At 40.9% G+C, this 21,216-nt stretch overlaps 1 protein-coding gene across 1 annotated transcript in view; it reads right to left on the bottom strand.

The window, feature by feature from the left end:
• Positions 1 to 998: 998 nt before the first annotated feature.
• The window catches only part of CPLX1 (complexin 1), a 105,294-nt gene continuing 85,076 nt past the window's right edge, over positions 999 to 21,216 (bottom strand). The window contains exon 3 of the mRNA XM_029965468.1: positions 999 to 2,500. Within this exon, the coding sequence (XP_029821328.1) occupies positions 2,303 to 2,500 (198 nt within the window). The 3' untranslated portion in view covers positions 999 to 2,302. The remainder of the gene's footprint in view (positions 2,501 to 21,216) is intronic.

Genomic DNA, 21,216 nt, shown 5'->3' with positions numbered 1-21,216 from the left:
TCCAAGCACTTACTCACAGGGCGTTCTGGGTCATTAAAAGTCTTAAAAGGGAGACACTCATCTTGCTTTAAATGAAAGTTAGGGTAAAAAACCCCACTGACATTATCCAAACGAATAAAACCTGCTTTCTCTTTCCTCTGGATAGCCCTTGGCAGCCTGTACTTGAATGAGCATGTCCTGTTTGAAGATCCAGCCTGAAATAAGTTGCGTCTTTATCAGCTTGTTCTGACTTGTAGATCAGTCAAACTTCCTCAGAGTCCACCTTGGATTCAGCAGAAACTTACAGTCAAAATTATTTGGGAAGAAGCAAGGACTATAATACATGAATAAGAACTGGGTGAGGAGGGAATGCTGTATTTCTTCCCTTTCATAGTATTTTTCCCCTATTATGAGAGATGCTACTGGAAGGCACAGAGCTCACAAGCTCACTGCCTTAACCATGGTGCAGATTTGGTCTCCTAACCTGAAAAGATGATAAACATCTTCTAAAATTTCTTATTCAGGAAAATATTGAGATGTTTGCCCAAACTCAGTTCCAGTGAACAACCAGTGCAACTAAGAAGTTCCACTGAAGTAAAATGCTTAATTTAGGTACACAATGAAGTGTCTGAGATTGTTCTCCTTTCTGTGGCCAGCTGAAAGTGTGTATTGGCTTTCAAATCTCTTCCATATATTTAGGAAATCTTTCTTTTTTCCAGGACAGGGATAAGCAATGCTAGTTCCAACAGACAAACCCTGATTTCTTTTACAAGACCATAAGACTGAGATGGCAAGATCCTCTCAGAGCATCAACTACAGAGACATAGCCAAATGCAAAATTTCAAGATTAGCTCTTCAGATGACCAGCCAGACACCTAATCATGAGAATCTACGTTCAAAATAAGTCTGTCTGTGTACTGAATCTATGCATGTACTACCAAGTCCACATCTCCCATAGAATTTTATTTATCTTTTGTAGTTACTTCAAACCTACAGTGCTGTACTGAGAAGCCAGCCCTCTGTACCTGTATCTGCAAAAGGCAACAAAAAAATGGTGAGAAAGATACTTCCTCCCAACCTATTAGCATCGAGGGATACCACACTCTGCACTAATATTAATTAGCTCCTGCACAGTACTGGAGAAGCATCCTCACTTCATGCCTTTATAGCAGGCAGAGACCGAAACCTACATTTTGCCATTGGGGCAGAAAAATAAGTGACCTCCCCAAGGCAAGGCAGTAATTTAGCATGATACATATCAGGCATATCTCGAATTTCTGGATCTCCAGGGCCATAACTAACACTCGAGACACAACACACACCCACACACTGCAGGAAGAGGTGGGCATGACACAGCCACAACAATATGCTGGAAACCCAAATGCCCAGCCTGCAAACAGTGCTGGAAATGCGAGTGTTGAATACGGTATTGGGCAGAAAGAGGAGGGTTAAACAGAGCAGCAAACGTACTTGGTCATTGGCTTCAGAGGGGTTGGGAAGGTCCTCTACCAGAGCACCATGCACTCTCCTGTGGTCTCAGCTCTCTGTATAGCAACTGTCTCACCAATATGCTCTTTCAAGTTAAGTGTATGGCTAATTCCCAAAGCAACATGACTCTTGCTTAGATTCTGAGGCATTTAACTTCTACAGCATCTGAGGGCAGATGACTCACTTCTTCCACAGTTCTGCGTGATGTCAGCTGTGTAAGTCATGCATGATTTACTTTACAAATGATCTTTTATTTATGTCAGCAATGGAATTAAAACTGAAAAGCTCTGCTTCCATGGGATAACTGAGATATCCCTGCCAAGAGCAGATGCGGTCAACAAAAAATGGCTAGTGTGACCTAATCAACAAGAACATTGTAATAATGACTAATTATTATCAAAAATAATAATTAAAAAAAGATAATTAAAAAAAATTAAAGAGGCCACTGTTCATACTTAGTGAACACTCCTTCTTGCTCTGGATGGAAATGAGATTGTTCCTTTTCTATGCTTGATGTGCAGTTGCCTTATTTAACATACATAGTACTATGGCTTATAATAAAAGTTGTGTAGTCTGCAGCTTTTTAATCTTTACATCCATTCAGAGGCATCTACTGGATGTGAGACTATGTACAAAAAAGGAATGGATAAGTCTTGGGGTGGAGGAAAGGGAAAGAGGCTGTTAGAAAGGAATGGGAAGCGAAGGGACTCCTAGTGAGCAGTAGAGGGCAGAGGTGGGGAGGGCTGCGTGATGGATGGCAAGATTGTAAATCCCCATTGGGCAAAAGAGAAATCCTTTGCAGTACTGTTTATGCCCATCTAACAGTCTGCAGCTATTACTTCTTGAACATGTCCTGCAGGGGCCCTGGTAGGTATTTGATGACTGTGTCTAGAATGCTCTCTTCTTCCTCCTCCTCCTCATCCCCACAGCCAGGAGGGATTGCCTTCTTTGGGCGTGTCAGACTCCCTTCAGCATTAGCTTCCAGTGCAGCCTGGGCCTCTGCTTCCTTTTCTTCCTTCTTCTTTATCCCATACTGCAGGAGAGAGATAACACATTGTCAGTCACCGACTGAACAGGATGGCTGACAAAGCCAGCCACTGCACATGGTGCCTCATATTCTCCAGTATGAACATCACTGTTAATATTCTCATTTTGCTCTTTTACACAGACACCAAAACCCAACCTGTCCCTAAGAATAGCCCAGTGGATGGACAGCTTTCACAAGACAAGATAGTCAGCTGCTCAGATCACTCAGAAACAAGCACGTGAGAGAAACTGGGACTATGGAGCTGTGGGCCTAGTAAAGAGAATATAAGCTCTGTGTTAAAGTTTTAGGGTGACATTCTACTGGTGTTGGTCCTCCTCTCTTCAGTTAACAGTTTGATGCTCAAATCCAAAGTCCAACATGATTCTGAAATTCCATCTGCAGCATTTTATTGTAAAGGTTTATGGATGTGGCAAAACTTCAGGGAAAAAATAATTATCAACAAAACAAAGCAAACAAGACAGGACAGACAGGACTGCAGTAAAAATGACAGCTTCAGATATTTTCATGTGGAACATATGCTATACCACTTCATCCATGTTTTCTTTGTATAAGTGGGACAGAAAGAACTCTTTGTGAAAATAAACCTTCATTAGAAACTCAGCTGTCCCATACTGTTTGAAGAGAAACATCCTTAAGTCTGTGAGTAGAACAGATACCTGAAATTTGCTACTCCCACTGAGAATTAAAGGCACTCCACTAAGACATTACATGAGTAACCAGAATCTCATTTTATGATTTTACATTCAAAATGCTATATTTAATAGAGAAGTAAAGATATGCATCTGTGAATCAGGCTAGGGAGAGAAATGTTGTAATATCTCAGTTCCCACAGTGACTAGGACATCCTTTCCAATTGCTAGTTTGAAGGCATGTCCAAGGAAAACAATTTCTGCACAACCAAACCTCATCAGTCAACAGTCTTCATACATTTCAGCATTCCTCAGGTTATGCTGATATTTCCTTAAGTGTTTGCAATGTTTTGAATGTTATGGTGCTACAAAGTAAAAACAAAAAAAATCAGCTCAAACTGTCACATGCAAATCTACAGGAACAAGTATACCTGCAAGCTACCCTCTATTACAGAATCATAGAATGGTTTGAATTGAAAGGTGCTTTTAAAGGCCATTTTGTCCAACCACCCTGCACTAAGCAGGAATATCTTCAACTAGATTAGGTTGCTCAGAGACCTGTTTATTCAGACCAATTCAAATTTAACAGACTGTTTCTACTTGTTCTGATGATAAATGGAGGTTAAACTTTCTTGGTACTCTGATCGTGATGCAAAGTCAGGAAGTCTCCCATTTCTCAGTGCCCAGCTGTGTTGCAAAGAGGCCAGCTGCACATTTCGAGGATAATTCTGGTCCCCAGGCCCACAGCTCACAGGCTGGCAGCAACATTCTTCTGCTCAGTCTTTTTACCTTTTAACCAGCTGCCTTCATGGCTGCTTTCATCCGTTCCTGCCCTATCAGCTCCTCAGCCACCAGTGACATCAAAAGCACCTGCACAATTGCTTACAATCCTTTCATTTCAGCTACATTAGGGAGGAATTTGACCTTTGTGAGGAAGAGGAAAGGCATTCAAGTTTGCTGTAGCAGCTATCAGTTTCAAAATTATTGCTTTGTAAAAGCCATTCCTTTACTTATGCCCAAATTTTAATTAAAGTACCAAATAGAATTAAGATTGTTCTTAGTACATTGGAGCTATAAAGTAACTAACTTAAACCCATGCAAAGGTCAGCAAAACATTTTGCACGAATAAACACATCAAAAAGAAAATTAGATATTATTTGAAAAACATTAAAGAACTATGCTGGTACCATGTACTCAATATTTTCAACTATCATTGGTATGGTACTACTGAATAGACATGAAGTAGATGCTATTTTCACTATTTTTTCTTTTCATTTTTCCAATTAAAAATAGTCCAAATTGTTTACCAGTAAAGCAAAAAGTCCACTCCTGCTGTCAAGACTTTCTGATTTCAAAGGGCTGTTAGGTTTGACGAGAAACATTTCCTTCCAAGCATTTACGAGCAAAGGCAATATTTTTGCTTCCTTTCTCCATCATCATTAATATTTAGGATGACAGCCTACAAGGTTGAAACCAGTAACTTCAAAAACACTCTAAATCAATTCTCTCAAGCCAGAATGTTCATTAGGGCCATTTGTCTTATGATTTTTGCACCTACTGGTCAGACCAGATTTCATGAGAGAGATGTTAAATGATGTCTCCATTCGTATCTGGGACAAAGAAAGCATTTGATCAACTCGTAGTCACAGGGCTGCACACCACAGAGGAGATTAAGCATAGGACCCGCTACCATGCAGGGGGAATGGCATGCAATGCTAGACTGTGGTCAGTCTGTATGGCTGATTGATACTCACTCTCCCTCTCAAGCCACAGGCAGATGTCTCTAGGTGATCCCCAGTGTAATTTGTCTACAGACTGTACCTTCCTATGCCAGCTAGACAAGAACAGCAGTGGAGACAACAAAAACCATGGTAACACACGGGTTACTGTGCTTTCAAATTCTCCACCTCGAAACAAGCATCAGCTCAACGTGTGTTGATCCTCCAGCTCATGAACTTGTTGAACAAACATCCAGGCCACGGGAAACTGTGGAGCAAAAGCAGCCACTGAAGCGCTACTGTGTGCTAGGACAGAGGGAAGCTCAAAGACTACACGAAGAAATTAGCACTGTGCTTGTCAGCCTGTCCTGACATGTCTCCTTAGGAAGCCCTCACTGACTGCCATCAGAGAATTGCACAGTCCTAGACAGACCTTAAATTTTACAACTTACGGGCAGTCTTACAGGGTAGCTGCGGAATCTGGTAATACATTGACTGGAAAGAGCTTTCTCACTGTAAAAGGGCATTAAGGACTGGCAGATTCTACTGTTCCAGCTTACTGACACTAATGCCAAATACAGAAATTATTTTTAATTCGTTCCTACCTGTAGTAATGCTACAACATGTAGAAAAAAGACATTTTCCCTAGTATATATATAGCATTCAAATACAAATTTATTTTGGACACAGGTATTCTCCGTTTGGAGAAAGATGACATTACATCAAAAGCAATTTAAAGGACCAGTTATGAGAATTCATCTAAACCTGGCAGTATTTTTATTTTTGTAATAAAAAATGTAAGCTGTGACGTTTCATAAAATGGCATACTTTAGGCTTGAAATCGTTTCAGAGGAAATAAAATTAAACAAGGAAAATATTAATACGAGCAAAAATTTTAAAGTAGTGTCTTCACATGAAATCATTTAGGTGGAGTCAACAAAAAAAATTTTAAAAATATGACTAAAAACAATCTTTCCAGTGTTCTGACTTTCCTGGGGACAGGAAATATTGCATTCAAAAAAATTTGCTTCCAACAAACTTGAAGGATGGGAACAGTTTCATTTTTATCCAAGGTTCAAGCCCACAAAATTTGGTGTTGTATTTGTATCATGATGTTGTATTTGTACCATTGCCTTCTTGGCCTTCACTCATGTATTCATGTCTTCTACCATATGCAGAATCATGGACCTAACCCAGCAAGACACTGAAACATTTTCAGTATGTATAACACCTTGCTACTCCTAAAATCATTACTATGCTGCCACATGCAGATTGTTTTCACTGCGTACTATGTCACGAAAATACTGGCAGGAAAAGACCAGACTTACCATGCTGCCATCAACTTCCTCCCCATCTCTTTCCTTCACTATTCCTCCTGCTTTTCACAAGAAGCCAAGGTAGGTGCCTGAACTAGAAACATGCTGGAAATTTGATCAAACTCTAATGACATTAAGAGTGTCAAGGAGTAGAGGACTGTTGAGCCAAGGGAAGCTGCAGGTAAAATGTCAACCCACCATAAATATACTTACAATTTCCTATAACAAGCTAACCATTGCTACTAAAATGAGCACATTTATCCAGTAAATATCTAGGCCACTGAATGAATCAACACTAATAACACAGTTGAGACACTTGCAGAAGTAACTGCCTGTCTTTGGGTCAGGTATGGAACTGGCTGCAGGATGACAGCTGCAACCAAGGTGCAAGTGAGTGGTTTTCTTTGGATCAGATTTGAAACTGCCTCCTTTGAAGCACCTGGAGAAGCTAGTGAAATACAAAAGGGGGACGCAAAGATAACTCAAAGACTGTATGGTGTGATCAACAGAAGATTACTAGTGCAGAGGATCCTGGAGTCTGAGAACAAACTGCTGCCCAGATGAACGGACATTTCCACTGACAAGACGGGCAGGATGCCTCTCCTCTGACTTCCATACACTCTATGGGGATTCAAAAGACCAACAGAGTGCTGACCTTAGCAGGCTGGGTTAACCACAACACAACAACAATAACATTATGCTACTAATATTTACCATGATTGTATGCTCTAAGATTATTATATTTACTTGCTAAGATTATTATAGTAACTCACATAATTGTATCACTATTGCCATGGTTGAACTATGATCTTTTACAGTCTCTATAAACCACTAAATATCATTATGTATATACTTTATATAGTCCCAGCTTCTTTCTTTATTGAATATTTTCACTGTACACTTTTCTTTGCTCCTAGTTATCTGTACAAAAAAGGGAATGAGAACTGGTGCTTTTGGAACTACACACATGTCCTGCAGTACAGACTTGCAGCATCAGCTGTTGGGAATGTAAAGAAAATAAACAATGGCACATTTCAGTTCTTTGGGCAGGGAAAGGAACTATGATCCTTTGGCTAACTTGACATATTCACAACTCTAACACACAGCTCAGCTAACCTAGGGTGTGCATGTGAAGCCTATGGCACGGAGTGGGATGCACGCCTCGCTAAGGCAAAGCCATGAAGGCAGAGAGAGCTGGGATTTCGTAATGGTACAGCATGTCCTAGGTGGGTCTGTCTGGCCAGTATGTTTCATGGCTGTCAATAAAGAGTCCTCCATTATGGCTGCATCTTGGTGATTGAAATCTGGAGATAAGCATAGAGGAACCAGGCAACACAGCTGTGCACCACCCACAGCACTATGGATTGTTCATGGACGGTTGTTTTCACTATGGCAACTGGCAACATTGCTCTTCTTTCCCTCAGGAAACAACTCCTCCTCCCAAGGTGCTCTGAGAGCCTGAGATTGGCCTTCCGTCTACACCTCAAGAAAAAAAACCACATATCAGATAACACTGAGTTTTAGTTTCTGGGAAGAGGTTGGCATTATAAATGACTCTGGTTACACATCTATTCAGGGAGTTTTTCTTCTCAGTGATTTTGTGTAGCTGCAGGTGGTATTAAATATATGCCTGAACAGGCATGGCAGATACAGGCATCTCTGGGATTACTATTTTATTTACTAGCTAAGGTTTGAAAAGCTAGTGAGAGATTTAAAAGCTTATTCCTTATCTTGCCTAATATATTGGAGACTTTGCCTATTCTTACACAGCCCTGTCTATTAAATTTCATTCCTATTCTAACCCTCAGTACAAAAAACCCCAAATAAAATAAGAGACAAACCAAACCCAATCAAATAAAAAAAAACCACACAGCAAAAAAATTTTCAGCCAGTCTTGAAAGCATATGGTTAGAAAAGACACTAGGAGGGCAACACACACACACGATTTCACCTCAAAGGTTAACTTGACCTGAACAAATAATTTTTCTTAGAGACTTCAGCTCATGAAGTCGATTCTTTAATAAATACCTTAAACAGAGAAAAAAATCTGGAAAACTGAAAAGACAGAGTTACTGCAAAAATATTTATCATTCATGTGTCTTTTGGGGATGTATTTATCAAGTCTGCAAAGTTCTTTTTTTCTCTTCTATTCCCAAAGAGAACATCAGCCCAATTTAGGTCTTCCCATCATTAACTCCTGGTATTTTCTGCCAGGAATATATGTAGGACTGAAACAAGTTGGGAGCAATAAGTAAGGTTTAGTTCCACAAATGTGAGAGTCCAGGGTACAGAAAATTACTCCCCTTTTATTTGATTTATAAAAGCCTGAAGCCTTTCTACGTGATTTGTTTGGTCTCTCTGTGAGTGAACAGTTTATCAAACACACCTCTGGCTTTAAGTTTCAGGTGAAAGTGAGGCAGTTTTGAGTCAGAGGCTTAGGAAAGTATTTGCCCATTGTGATGGACTGTCATCTGTTTCCGAATTTTTTCCTGATGCTACGGTATTGGTTACAGATCTTTCTGCAGTAAGAGTGCTGCTATGTGTTTGTGTGGCAGTGGAAACAGCCTCTTTTTCCTCCCCTACATCTATTCCCTACAAGCCCCTGAGTTGGGGATGTGGCGGAATGAGAGAAGGGTTTTCTACAGGAGGTGACAGTGCTGAAAGCCAGAGCACTGGGTACTTGGTTCTCATGACTGTTTGAAGAACAGAGCCTACTTTGATGTAGATCTGGCCCAACAATGTGCCCTGGTTTTTTCCCATCTCAAATCTCTTGATTTCATTTTGTGTGAAAATTTGCTCTTTTTGTTTGTTTTTCCTGGTCTTCTTGTCTTTCCAAACAGCTCATTTATCCCTGGTTTGATGGACAGGATTAGTCCCCAGAAAACTTGTGGGGAAGCCTTTTAATACATATGAAAGGAGGATACTATCTTTGTCTCTTAAATTTATCCATTTCAGTGCAAGCTCTGCCATGCACTGTTATAATTACACAGATGGTTTCACGCAACTCAGACATGCTGACCCTGGATAACCTCTGTGCTTCATAAGGAGTAATGAACAAAGAATCACAACCTGCCACATGGGCAACCATGCCATTTTCAAGCTGTGGTGGAGAATGAAAGGTATGAGAGAGAGTACTGGGTGTCTCAGTCCCTGCCACACCATGGAGGTATGTGTAGGTGTGTGGGTGTGGTGTGAGTGTAGGTGTGGGTGTTTTCTTGTCTCCACAGGCCTCTGCATAGCTCTGCTGACCTTGTCAATGTGTTAGTGGAAGAGGGCTGATTAATAATGGAAAAGAACAAGGCAGAGTCTGGAAACTGCAATCCTAAATTGCATTGTTCAATTGCGTGTGAGCCAAACAGGAGCATAACTCAGGAGAGAGGTGGCAGACAGAGAGAAAGGAAGACAATAAAACTTCGGATAGAGGACACCCAAGATGCACAGGCAGGGCTATGGATATATGAACAGCTTCTGCTTCATGCCTCATCTCTCCTGGAAAAGATGTTCCCAAACCATCTCTTCAGGGACTGTCAGAGTTTTTCAGCCAGCTTTCCAGCAGAAATTATTTGTAAAGCAGGCTTCCGTCCTTTGAGTCCTTTACCTCATCCAGGGTTCCATCTTCCCACAAGTTCCCTCTGGCTACACATGCCTTGCTACTCTGTGCTAGCTCAGGCTTTCAGCCCTTTCAAAATCACAGCAGCTCTTCATTCATGACCTATCTTGTTTCATGCCTTCCCATATCCTCTTCAGTCTTATCTCCCTTCTCCTCTCAGGCGGCTCCCATGGCAGATACGTAGAGGCCTGCAATTTTCCACAAGCACAGATCAGATGCAATGTGGACTTCAAATTACTCATCTTCATCTGCCTCCCATTAGCATCTATTTCTGGTGACACTGGGTGAATCTGGTTGTCTTCCTTCTGCACCACAGCAACACTACTGTCTAAGAACCATGCATCTGGTTTTCATTCTAACTAGCTGCAGGATTGCAATGCATTCCAATTGGAATACCCAGTGATCTATGCATCCAAGAGTAGTGGTGTTCTAAGCAATAGGTAGGAAATTTGCCTTTCTGAAGCTCCACAACAGACAGATTGCAATATATAGCACTGCCCTCTCTCAGAGATCTGATCAGTACTCAAGAAGCCTTGCTTCTTTACTTTCAATTGGAAACAACATGACATCTGTCCATTGCTTGCTGTTTAAGTGAAAAACAGAACTGCATCAGGTTCCTGGTTGCAGAGGTCACTCTGAATTTTCTGCAAACTCACATCAAAGGGAATCTTTCCGTTGGTCTCAATGGAGACAGGACCAGACAAACACAGCTAAAAGAGGGAGATCATAAGAACACAGAATGTCTTGGGTTGGAAGGGACCTTAAAAATCACCTCATTCCAACCCCTCCGCCATATGCAGGGACACCTTTCACTAGACCAGGGTGCTTAGAGTTCTGTCCAACCTGGCATTGAAGACTTCCATGGATGGGGCATGAACAACTCCTCCGGGCAACCTGTGCCTTACCACCCTCACAGTAAAGAATTTCTTTCTAGTTTCCAGTCTAAACCTGTCCTCTTTCTATTTATGGTCATTCTCCTTTGTTCTATGTCACAGGAAAGAACAAGATGTGGCTGGAGAAGGGGCCATACGGAGGTAGGGCAGCACTTTCCCAGGACAAACCTCCTTGTTCTAGTTGCTGGAGATGAACACAACACAGTACCACACAAGCACAGGAATGAGGTCGAGAAGTGAGCATGGACTGTAAGGGGGATCAGGACCATCCAAGACCCCCAAAACCCTCCAACTCATTTCCAGAAAGGTGTGGAAGAACACACTGCCAATGATAACTAATTTGCATAGAAAGTAAGAAGCCTCTTCAGGGCAGGGAAACCTGTCTATAAAAAGGTACCCCCACTAAGCCTGGGCAGTGCCCCAGGAGCCCAGACATCCCATCAGCTGGACTGATGCTGCAAGCAGGATTGGTGATTTCTTTCTTTCTTTTTCTTTCTTCTTTCTTCTTTTTTTCTTTCTTTTTCTTTCTTTCTTTTTTTTTCTTTCTTTCTTTCCTTTTTCTCTCTTTTTTCTTTCTTTCTTCTTTCTTTCTTCCTTTTTCTTTCTTTCTTTCTTTCCTCCTTTCTTTCTTTCTTCTTTCTTTCTTTCCTTCTTTCTTTCTTTCTTTCTTCCTTTCCTTCCTTCCTTCCTTCTGTTTTTATTTACATTCTTCCATTCTTTTCATTCTTTCCATTCTTTTTTTCCATTCTTTCTCTCTTTCTCGCTCACTCACTTGCTCTTTCTTTCTTGCTCTTTCTTGCTTGCTTGCTTGCAGATTCCTGAAGAGGTCAAACTCTGCTCTTCTGACATCCAACTATAGGAGCCATGGCACCCCCTCCCTGTGTTGTCAATAAGATCACAGCCCTGAAGGTATGTGTGCATCTCTAACTCCTCTTGTTTCTTCCCCATACTGCCTGTGTTTGCATAGAGGCAGAAGGGAAACATGTTTTGGCTCAATCTACTACAGATGCTGACTCTGTTGAAGAAAACTGGCCATTCTGCTCACTGGTCAACTCCATGGTTTTCCCAGTCAAAAGCTTTTTTCCCATTACTACATTCAGGTGGTGTGAACAGCAGTTTGTGAACAAAGTTATTACTCTTTGGAAAACAAAGCTCTATAACAAAGAACAGACACATGACTTTTTCAGAATGCTCAGCAGAAAACATTTTTTTCATTTTCTCTGTGTTTGTAAATATGTTAACCTTCTTCCTTTTGTATATGCAGCATCCATATTAAAACAATGCCTTACAGCTATTCAGTCAGCCTCAGTGAGAGGAATGACGTTTTGAAAGTTTCAGTAATGGAGATAATCAAATTACTACTGATTAGCAAAGTTTCCATCTTGTAATCAGAGAAAAATCTCCAGAGTAAGCAGAGAATATCTGACTTATGAAGAAGAGCATAGGACCAGAGGCTCCACAATACTGATTTTAGGTACCTGGAGGGCTGACTGAAATCAGTGCACTGACTCATGACCACAGGGCCCAAGATAGGTACAGTATATATTGTACTCCTAAGCCTCTTAGGTCCTGTGGAAAATCTCTCCCCCAGAACCCAACCTGCACCCTCAGCTAAGAAAATCTGGGTCAGTTCTACACTTCAAAGCAGCTAAAACAGGGTAAGAAGAAAGAAAAGTTACATATTCCACAGTAACAATTATAGTTGAATTGCTCGCAGGTTTCAGTGAAAATACAGTTTTGCTCCATGATCACCAGGATGGGGTCAAGCTGCAGAAGGTTCCCATGAGGCCAGAGGCGTCTTCCAGTGATGCAGAGCACGTGTGCTCCTAGCCAAAGCAGGTTATGATTTCTACTGTTTCCAAAGTCTGCATTTAGTTTTCTACAGAAGCCAATGGCAGAGACCTGGAAATGCACACGTGCAGTTGCTTGTATAAGTTTAGAAGAATTTATGTTATGGCTATGTATCTGGCAGCATAAATAAATCCATAGAATATATCTCTGTTTATGTGCACACTGCACAAGATAGAACACGGAGTATAAGGTGCTCATCCTTCTTCCTGCCTCTTGCAGTTTTTTGCTTTGCCAGGTGAAAACCTTCCTTTTAGTACAAGGCTGGCAAAATTATTTCCTCAGAACACTACAGTAATTTAGATTAGACATAACATTTCTTTTCTATAGCCTCTGTTTACCACATGTGAAAGCTCTTTTTTTGTTGTTGTTTTGTTGATTTTTTTTGTTTACCTTAGGGTTTTGAGGTTTATTTTTATTTTTTGCATTATTTAATCTTATTTTGAAAGCTCTAATCCAGTCAGTTTGTCTCTACAAGAACCTTATACAAGGGCTTCAGTGGATAGGGAGTGGTTTACTGCAGGATAAGAAGTCTCTTTTTTTTTCTTACAATGCAAAGCTTGCTGGAGATGTAGATAATTGCCAAAAGAAATATAATTTGTCCTCTCCAGGGGAATAGGGAACTCATGGTTTGCTCATGAGGCTTAGAAATTATTATTATCCTGCTTTTCTGGGTTTATGCTTGGTAGGGTTCAGCACTTCATTGCCTTATTGATCACAAGCACTTTGGCAGACTTGAGCTTTAAGCCAGATGAAAATTCAGCCCTAAATTGCAGATACGTTTAAAGTTCAGCTCTTAGTAGATAAACTATGTGAGCTCTCTGCATCTAATGTCTTTGTAGATCCCTAGAAGCCACTAATGGCAGATTTTAAAAAAAAAAAAAAAAAAAAAAAAAAAAGTTTCTGAGTGCCAGTTTTGGTTCTATTATGTTGCATTCATTTCTTTGTGCACATGTCAGCTCTTGGTATTATGAAAATTCAGGTTCTCCTTGGCATTTTGTAGTAGAATAAAAAGTGCCCTTGCACGTGTAGGAGTGTATTATCAGTAAAGAAAAGTGGCAGGTAACAGAGCTCATCACAGCAGATCGAGAAGGAACTTAGGATTTTGGAAGTGATACCCCTCTACATGATTGGAAGTATGCTCTGGCCACATTTATGTTCCCTGTAATTTACTGTAATTCAACACTGTGAGGGACAGTCTCATTTAACTCTAGTCTCCTATTAGACAGTGGATTTGAGGGAAATGAAAAAGATTAAAGTCTACCTAAACAAAGTCAACAGATCATAAACACAGATTAATTGCTACACAAACAAAAAAAAAAATCAGAATAGAGCCAACCAACAGTCCCAGATATAAAAGCAGCATTCATATCGCTACTGCTGAGAATCCTGAAGACTAATCTGGAAGTTAGTCCTCTACACCAACATTTAGGTATTCATCTGAAATTTTTCTCAGCTTTCTGTGAGACCGGTGTGGGAGACAACTAATTTTTATTTTGTGAACAGAGAATTTAAATAAGATTTACCCTTCTGAAGGGGTTGCAGTGAGTCTGCTCTGAAACACAGTCATTGCTTACAATGATGCTGCACTGAAATAAAACAAGTTGCTTCCATGCCATTTTCTTGAGTTGTACTGTCCTCAGTAATTCCTCTAGTTTGATAGGATTAATTTTATGTGACAATAAACTGCCTCAAACTTTTCAGTAGAATTTTTTTCCTTTCAGTAACCTACACCAAAGTTTTCAAAGCTGACTTCGTTTAAAGCACAAGATAATGTAATTCAGAAATAGTAAGAGCTCAGGAAAGATTAGTTAGGTGATTATCTTTAGTCCTTGCTTTGAGAGTATTTAATTGTTGTCATCAATTCCTTGAGGAGTCTTCTCTGTGGAATAAATCTTGCCATGCCCCATTGCAGCAAGGATCTAATTAGCACACCCACCCTGCTAGTACATCTGTGGAGACCAAGGTATTGTCACAAGCTCAGAGCTGAGACTCAGTAAAATCAAAGATAGTCAATCAATTAGTTCCAAACCTTTGACATATGCTTCCCTCCAAAGTACAAAAAGTATTTTTCAATCCCATTAACTGGCAACAGAGATGAGAACTGACATCAAAATGCTTTAAAAATAGGAAGGACCCTTTTGATATCCAAAAAGAGCAAGTAGGAAATTATGAGTGTTTATTCATATGCTGTAGCTCTTTAGAGGGACATGAAAAAATGAAGGGCAAGTTACTTATTTTTCTCTAGCCCTTTTTGATCTGGCACACCAGCCTCTTCCTTATGTAATTCTAGACAGTTTTTTTGCTTCCCAAGAGACTGGGGAAGTCATGTCTGTAGTGAATGGAAGTTGGCAAAGGAAAATACCTGGTTCATCTTAACAATCCAACCAAACAGCAATAATGGTGTTACAGGGCTAGAAGGACCCACTCAGGCTATCTAGTGCTGCAAGGTTGGGTTGCTATTACAGATATGGAGAACTGCTTTCACATGTAAACAGCCACTGCATAAAAAAACTCAGATCATTGCAACAGCAAGCAACCAGTTTGGGCAGATGGGTGAAAACCCACACTAGAGATGAGTTCTTGACCTTTTCTCATCATTTCTCTTGGCTGGTAGTGGTCAGAGAACAAATGTTTAGCACTGTCAGTGACATGTGAGCAGGGGCAGATCCCATGAAACTCACAACCCACATCCAGCTAAGAGCTATACAGCAAAATGGAGAGATGAACCTTGTGTGGAAGAGCTTGCTGTCTCTATTGTACATTTCTCATAGGCACGCCTTTTTCTTTATAGAAACAAGACAAAGGCATTGCAGCTCACTCCTACCACCTTCAATTACTGAAGTAATGAAAGGAACCTTTTTAAGGTAGAACAGTTGCTATAATAATTTTCATAGGTTCTTGAGGTCTTGGTTGGGACATGCAGTTTTTCTTTCCCTCTCCATATATGCAGGCCCTCATAGCAGTTCAGATGGGAGGGTATGGAACAGCTGAAGGGTTAACCTCTTTCTGCTGGGAAGCATTCATCCTCCAGACAATGAGTCAAAACAAGAGTAACAAGCCCATTTTCTTTCCCTCTTCCTTGATCCAGCTGGGTGCTTTTTGATACAACAATGAATGGGATCTTTTGCAGTGGCATGTTGGTTTTTTGTTGAGTCCATGTCAAAAAGCAGCAGCTCAATTGATAATAATTGATACCCAGCTGTGCTCATGTTATCCTCCTCAAACTGGGCAAATGTAGGCTGGCTTTCTATTTTAATATTATGTTGTCTGAGCATTTTGACATCATTAATGAGACTTTCAGTAGACACGTGGGAAGGGTGAGAGGCAGGGTATAAGGGCAGAGAGAGACCTTAAATCACATCTTGTATGACATCAAGTGGCAGGGATTGTTGGAAGAAGACACATCAGTAACTGAGCCTGCTTGTAAGTGTGACCATGCACATCAACAACATGCTCAGCTGATCATGCTGTTTTGTGCCCTTACTACTATTTAGGATCTTCCCATCATAAAATACCTGTGCATGCCCAACAAAGCCATGAACAAGTAGGAATCCTATTACTTCACAAATTTCCATCGCTTCAGGCCACTAATGAACAGTTATTCTTCAGATGCAAAAAAAGAGGAATTAAAAAGATCAATTAAGAATACACTTCACTGAGCTTTTTTTGGATCATGTGAGCTTTTTTGGATCAGCTGATTGGGATTTTTGGCCAAAGCCTCAGCCTATCTTGGTAAAGGCCTTACTTACACAAATGGCTGCTACAATCTAGGTTCTTTTCATGTAATATCTTTGGCTGAGAAGCTGAGAGAAAAAAAACCATTTCAAATCTCAGTGTTTGCTGCCACAAGAGAAGTCCCACGTTAGTGGAAGTGTATCTTTTACCAACAGTAGAGTACTTAAAAAATTCCTACCATGTACCATGCAAGTATACACAGAAGTAGCTAGAACAAATGCAGCGGCACAACCAGAAACTTTGATACTGAGAGAAGAAATACTGTTGCCTTTTAGAAGCACCTGAAGGAAAGGGCTCTTTGTGTGCTGAACAGAGAAGCCACCAACAAACTCAGACCAATCTGGAGCCAGGGCAGATCAAATAAATAGGAAAAACAGAAATGATGTTCTGTGTCTGAGCTGGCTCAGAAGTGAAAGGAGATGTTGTTTCATTCCCACTTAAGGACAACTCCTGGCACCATGTCAACAGGTCAAGCAAGTGATTGACCTGTGGTCAATCCTGTGATTACCTTTCAGATCTTGCTTAGCAGATGCTGACATATGTGAATTCTGGCACTTCTCAATCTTGACCTAGCGTGCTTTGAGAGTGGAAATCCATCATCTGCAGGATTTTTGTCAAAGGGATTTGTAGAGTGTGGGAGGATAGGAAGTTTGCACATTGGCAAAAACACTGTGTGCAGATTTTTAAGCTGGGCACAAGCTTCTGATTATGGAGTACTTTCAAAGAGAGTGGGAAATATGGTGTACGTTTTTTTTGCTGATAGAAAATTTCCCTCTTATTTATATATTCATACATTCTGGGCATCCTTACTGGTAACAGCTTGCCTGTCACTTTCCCAATGTGGCAGCTTACTCAGCCCCAGTTCCTGCTCGTTTGACTTTGTTCTCTCCATGGAAAGAAGCTAGCCCCTCCCACTCATGTGCCAGGAGGAAAAAGCACGAGCCTTAGAGACATACAGTCTCTGATTGTATGAAGGCAGGAACAACCCACCGACAGCATTATAGTAGCTGGCTCTAAAAGCACCTGCTTTGCTCTCTAGATTACCCATCAATATTCCACCATACACCTGCTTCCCAGCACAGCCACTGCAAGCCTGAGGACACTGTGTTATTATTCAGTAATGTTGTGTGAAAATGTTATTTGCCTGGCTGTTCAGGTTTGTGTTTGGAAAATGACTTTTCTGGGGCACTAACTTCATCAGCCTTTAGCAGAGCAGGTGTGGGGCTCCCAAGAGAAGAAGGTGCCAGCTCATGCCAGAGGAAACAAGGCAACACTGCAGACAATGAAGGATGTAGGAAGCAGGAAGATGATTTGCTTCAATGAATTTAATTAGAAGACATTAACAATATTTTTTTCCACTTTGCTTCGTGGCTTTTCCTGCTGGGATATCATCTGAGAAGTATATTCAAAACAAAAAAGAAAAATTCCAGACACAACTTCCCTTTGAACCATGCCTTAAAAGTGCAGGGCATTTCTACAGTACAAGAGACAAAGTCTGGGAAGCCACACAATAATGGGTTTATGTGTTAAGGTGCTGATAGATGGGGTCTAAGAGGTGTGGCCTCTGTGATAAGAGTTCTGGGGCTGCCCTGTGCCAGACACAGCCACCTCCAGCTCTGGAGGGAGACATGGACTGCAAACTGGTTTAAGGCTACGATTAAGAGTACCTAGCACAATGATTCACATGATGTTCTCCTGTTTTGGACACTCCTCTCCACAAAGGCTTTGCAATGAATGTGATAATAGAAGAAGCTCCTCATGAGTGAGCACTTGCTCATAGTTTGATAGTTACAAGTTAAGCATCTGTTTTGAGCTCTTCTAGTCAGTGGACAGCAATACATTCCCTTCTAAGGCATGCACCTGGGATATCATCCTTTGAGGTCTGCATTTCTCCCTATTGAGTGCCAAGGAACAGCTGACCACCAGCTCAGGTGGAGGCAAGGAACAATTTGATAGCTAAAGCTTGATAAGGCAAACTCATTTATGAACCTAGCTATCCCTAAAATGATATCAGATATTCCCGAGGCTTCCTCCTCATCTGAGTTTATCTCTCTCTTGCTCTGAATTGTGTGGGTGCCCATTGTGAAGTTCTTTAATTTTTTTTTAAAGCAGAGACTTAACTACCCATTCTCATTCTGACTGATTCACTAAAATTAGAAAGCACCAAGGTTCTTCTTCATTTTTCCCCAGTTCTCTCTCTCTCTCAACCTCCCTTCTCTTATGCATATTCAATTACTTCTGCAGAAATGGAAACAACCTGGGAATAAATTTGGGTTCTGTTAATGAAAGCTGGTAATAGCTGCTAAATTTACTGTAACATATCCCAACTAGTTCCAATGTACGTTATGTCACACACTATCATTCCACAGCTAACATCTAGCACAAAGAAAAAGAGTCTCTAAAAACTGAGGCCAAACTACTTTAATTTAGTGCTGATTGAATATATTTCTTGGCTTTCTCAAATATGGATTCAGTTTAAATGTAGTTTCAGGACAGTCTTCCTGCAATTCTCATTTCCCTACAAGAAGACTTTTTTGTTGCATACAAGACTAGTTCTTTTTCAAATGTGGAGCCTATGCCTTTGGGCAAACCTAAGATCAGTTTCACTAGTTCTTCTGACTAATATGAAAGACCTTCCACAGAGTTAATGGGTGCCTAGTCAGGATGATAATATTCCCTATCTTTACCTCAATTGCCCCAAAAGATAATTTCACCCCTTGCTCAATTTACATTTCTCTGAATGTACATCAGGAATAGATGAGCTCTTTTGATACCAAGGCTGATGGCCCGCCTCACTAACCATCCCTCTTTCCCTGTGTCACCTACAGACCTTTTGCAATGGTGCTGCTAAGCTGGATATTTCCTGCCAGGAAAAGGTCAAGGAACCAGCCTGACCTGTTTTTCTCTGCACATCCTGAGCCACAGTGCAGTTTAAGGGTCATCTCCCAGCAGCTCTCCTCTTTGGGCACTGGTCTGCCACCACTACTCTCCAACAATCTGAGGCCCTCCCAGGCTGACCTCTTTATGGGAACTTAAGACCCATGTCTTAAGCTTTGAGTGGCTGCAGGGCATTTAAATCTCATTGGCCAGTCAGAGTTTTAGAGAAAATTTTATGCTTCTGGGGAGAATTAAAATTTTGCTACAAGAATGAAGTTGCATCAGGTATCACTTTATGACAGTCTGAAGAAATGCCAGCAGTCGTGTGTTGGGACAATCTGTGAAATTGAACACTGTGTCTGTTTCTTGCAGCACAGACAGGGAAAGAACAAGTAGCAGGGCCCGACTGGAAGAGAAAGGAGCCTTTGGCAGAGTGTGTGGAGGTCCATATTTGCCAGAGTCAAGTGCAAGGATGAGAGAGCACAGTGCTGGGTAAAAATATTATCCCCTCAGTATTCTTCTAGTAGGTAGTATCTAGAAAACCACAGTGACTTTGTCTTTCAGACAATACATCAAAGTTTCCAAAAACCTATCCCAATGTCCCAAGTTCTTCCCAGTCCCACTCCCCTGGTAAGTTTCCTTCACTGCAGAAAATTAAAATCATAACATAGTCTTCTGCCAAGCTTTGAGCAGAGCAGTTATGTTGTGGTTTGAACAGTGGACCTATTCAGGCTCTTTTCTTTCTGCCTTACAGCGTGATATAAGGCCCAGATATATCACCTAGAGTAAGGATGAATCAGAATGAGGTTTAAGTAGAAAATATCGATTTGTAGTAAAGTGATTTCTATGCCCACCAAAAATGGAGAGGAGAGGAGAAGAAGGGAGGGGAGACACAGTCACCAGTGTTAACAGCTCAGACTTGCTCTCTTCTTCAGTAGTATAGATAAGTCACAGTCTGGACTTATAAGGAAAAGAAAGGAGAAAAAAGCCCACAGATCAAAATTTGTATCAGGAATGCAATGGTACAGAAGAACTGTAATGCTGTGTTAGATCAAGGGTCCAGTTGGATAGCCAGAAGTTGCTGCTCTGAGAAGGATTGTAAGAACTAGGGTAATATTAAATGATCCTGTCTCTGACAACTACTTTCAACCATCAGCAATTTAGGGACATTGTGAAACCAAGTTTGCATTTAGGTCACCACATTTAGCTCTTCTCCATATGTAATGTTTCTTCTTTTCTAATCTTGTTATATTTTTCATTCCAAGTCTGTTGAAAGACTTCAGACATGATGCTTGAAAATGGATGCAGCCTGCACATAGACCACTGCAACGCACCTGAAACTGTGACAAGGATTTCATAAGCCCTGCAAAATCTTACATCCCTTCTCTTTCCCTGGTGGACATCTCTTACTAGGCATCTCTGTGCGAATTTGCTGAGACAGATGCATACATTAGTGTTACAGCATCCCACCTCAGGTTCTCTTTCAGCCACAGCTAGACACTGAACCACTGCATTAACATTAAATTCCAGACAGCATGAGAGTGAGTGTCGTGGGTGGACGTGACCATTCTTTAGCCTGAAGGAGCACTTGTTCTCTAGCAAAATTATTATTCAGCCAAATGTAGAATAGTTAGATACCCAGCTAATACTTCATTGTATACATTCAAAGACATACAAATACAGCTAACTCTACGGCCACGTGGAAATCTGAGTTCTACCTTTATTCAGATTCAGCAAACAAGTCTGAGACCTGGAGGAAACGCATGCTAACTGGTTTCTCTTGTTCAGAGCTGTAGCGCAAAGCTGGGACAGCACATGCTTAGAGAAACATTTTGGTGCACAGACTACCCATTCTGTGTGTTTTCAACTTTTAAAGCTTTATGAAAAATCAAGTGACTCTTCAGTATTCAGTGAAATCAGTTCTTTACAATCCCTCATTTGTCTTCTCTGCCTCTTCTTTGGGCAAAACTATGAATGTTTTTCCAGCGTGTGCATGTCATGACTACTGGTAATTTGCAATTGGTAAACCAACCAAAGAAACTCATCAGCTCTTTGTTACATTTTGGAAGTGT

The sequence above is a fragment of the Manacus vitellinus genome, unplaced genomic scaffold, assembly GCF_001715985.3.
Source record: "Manacus vitellinus isolate BGI_N305 unplaced genomic scaffold, ASM171598v3 scaffold_9_pilon, whole genome shotgun sequence".
NCBI classification, from domain to species: Eukaryota; Metazoa; Chordata; class Aves; order Passeriformes; family Pipridae; genus Manacus; species Manacus vitellinus.
The sequence above is the reverse complement of the archived record's forward strand: the minus strand, read 5'-3'. Positions and strand labels throughout refer to the sequence as shown.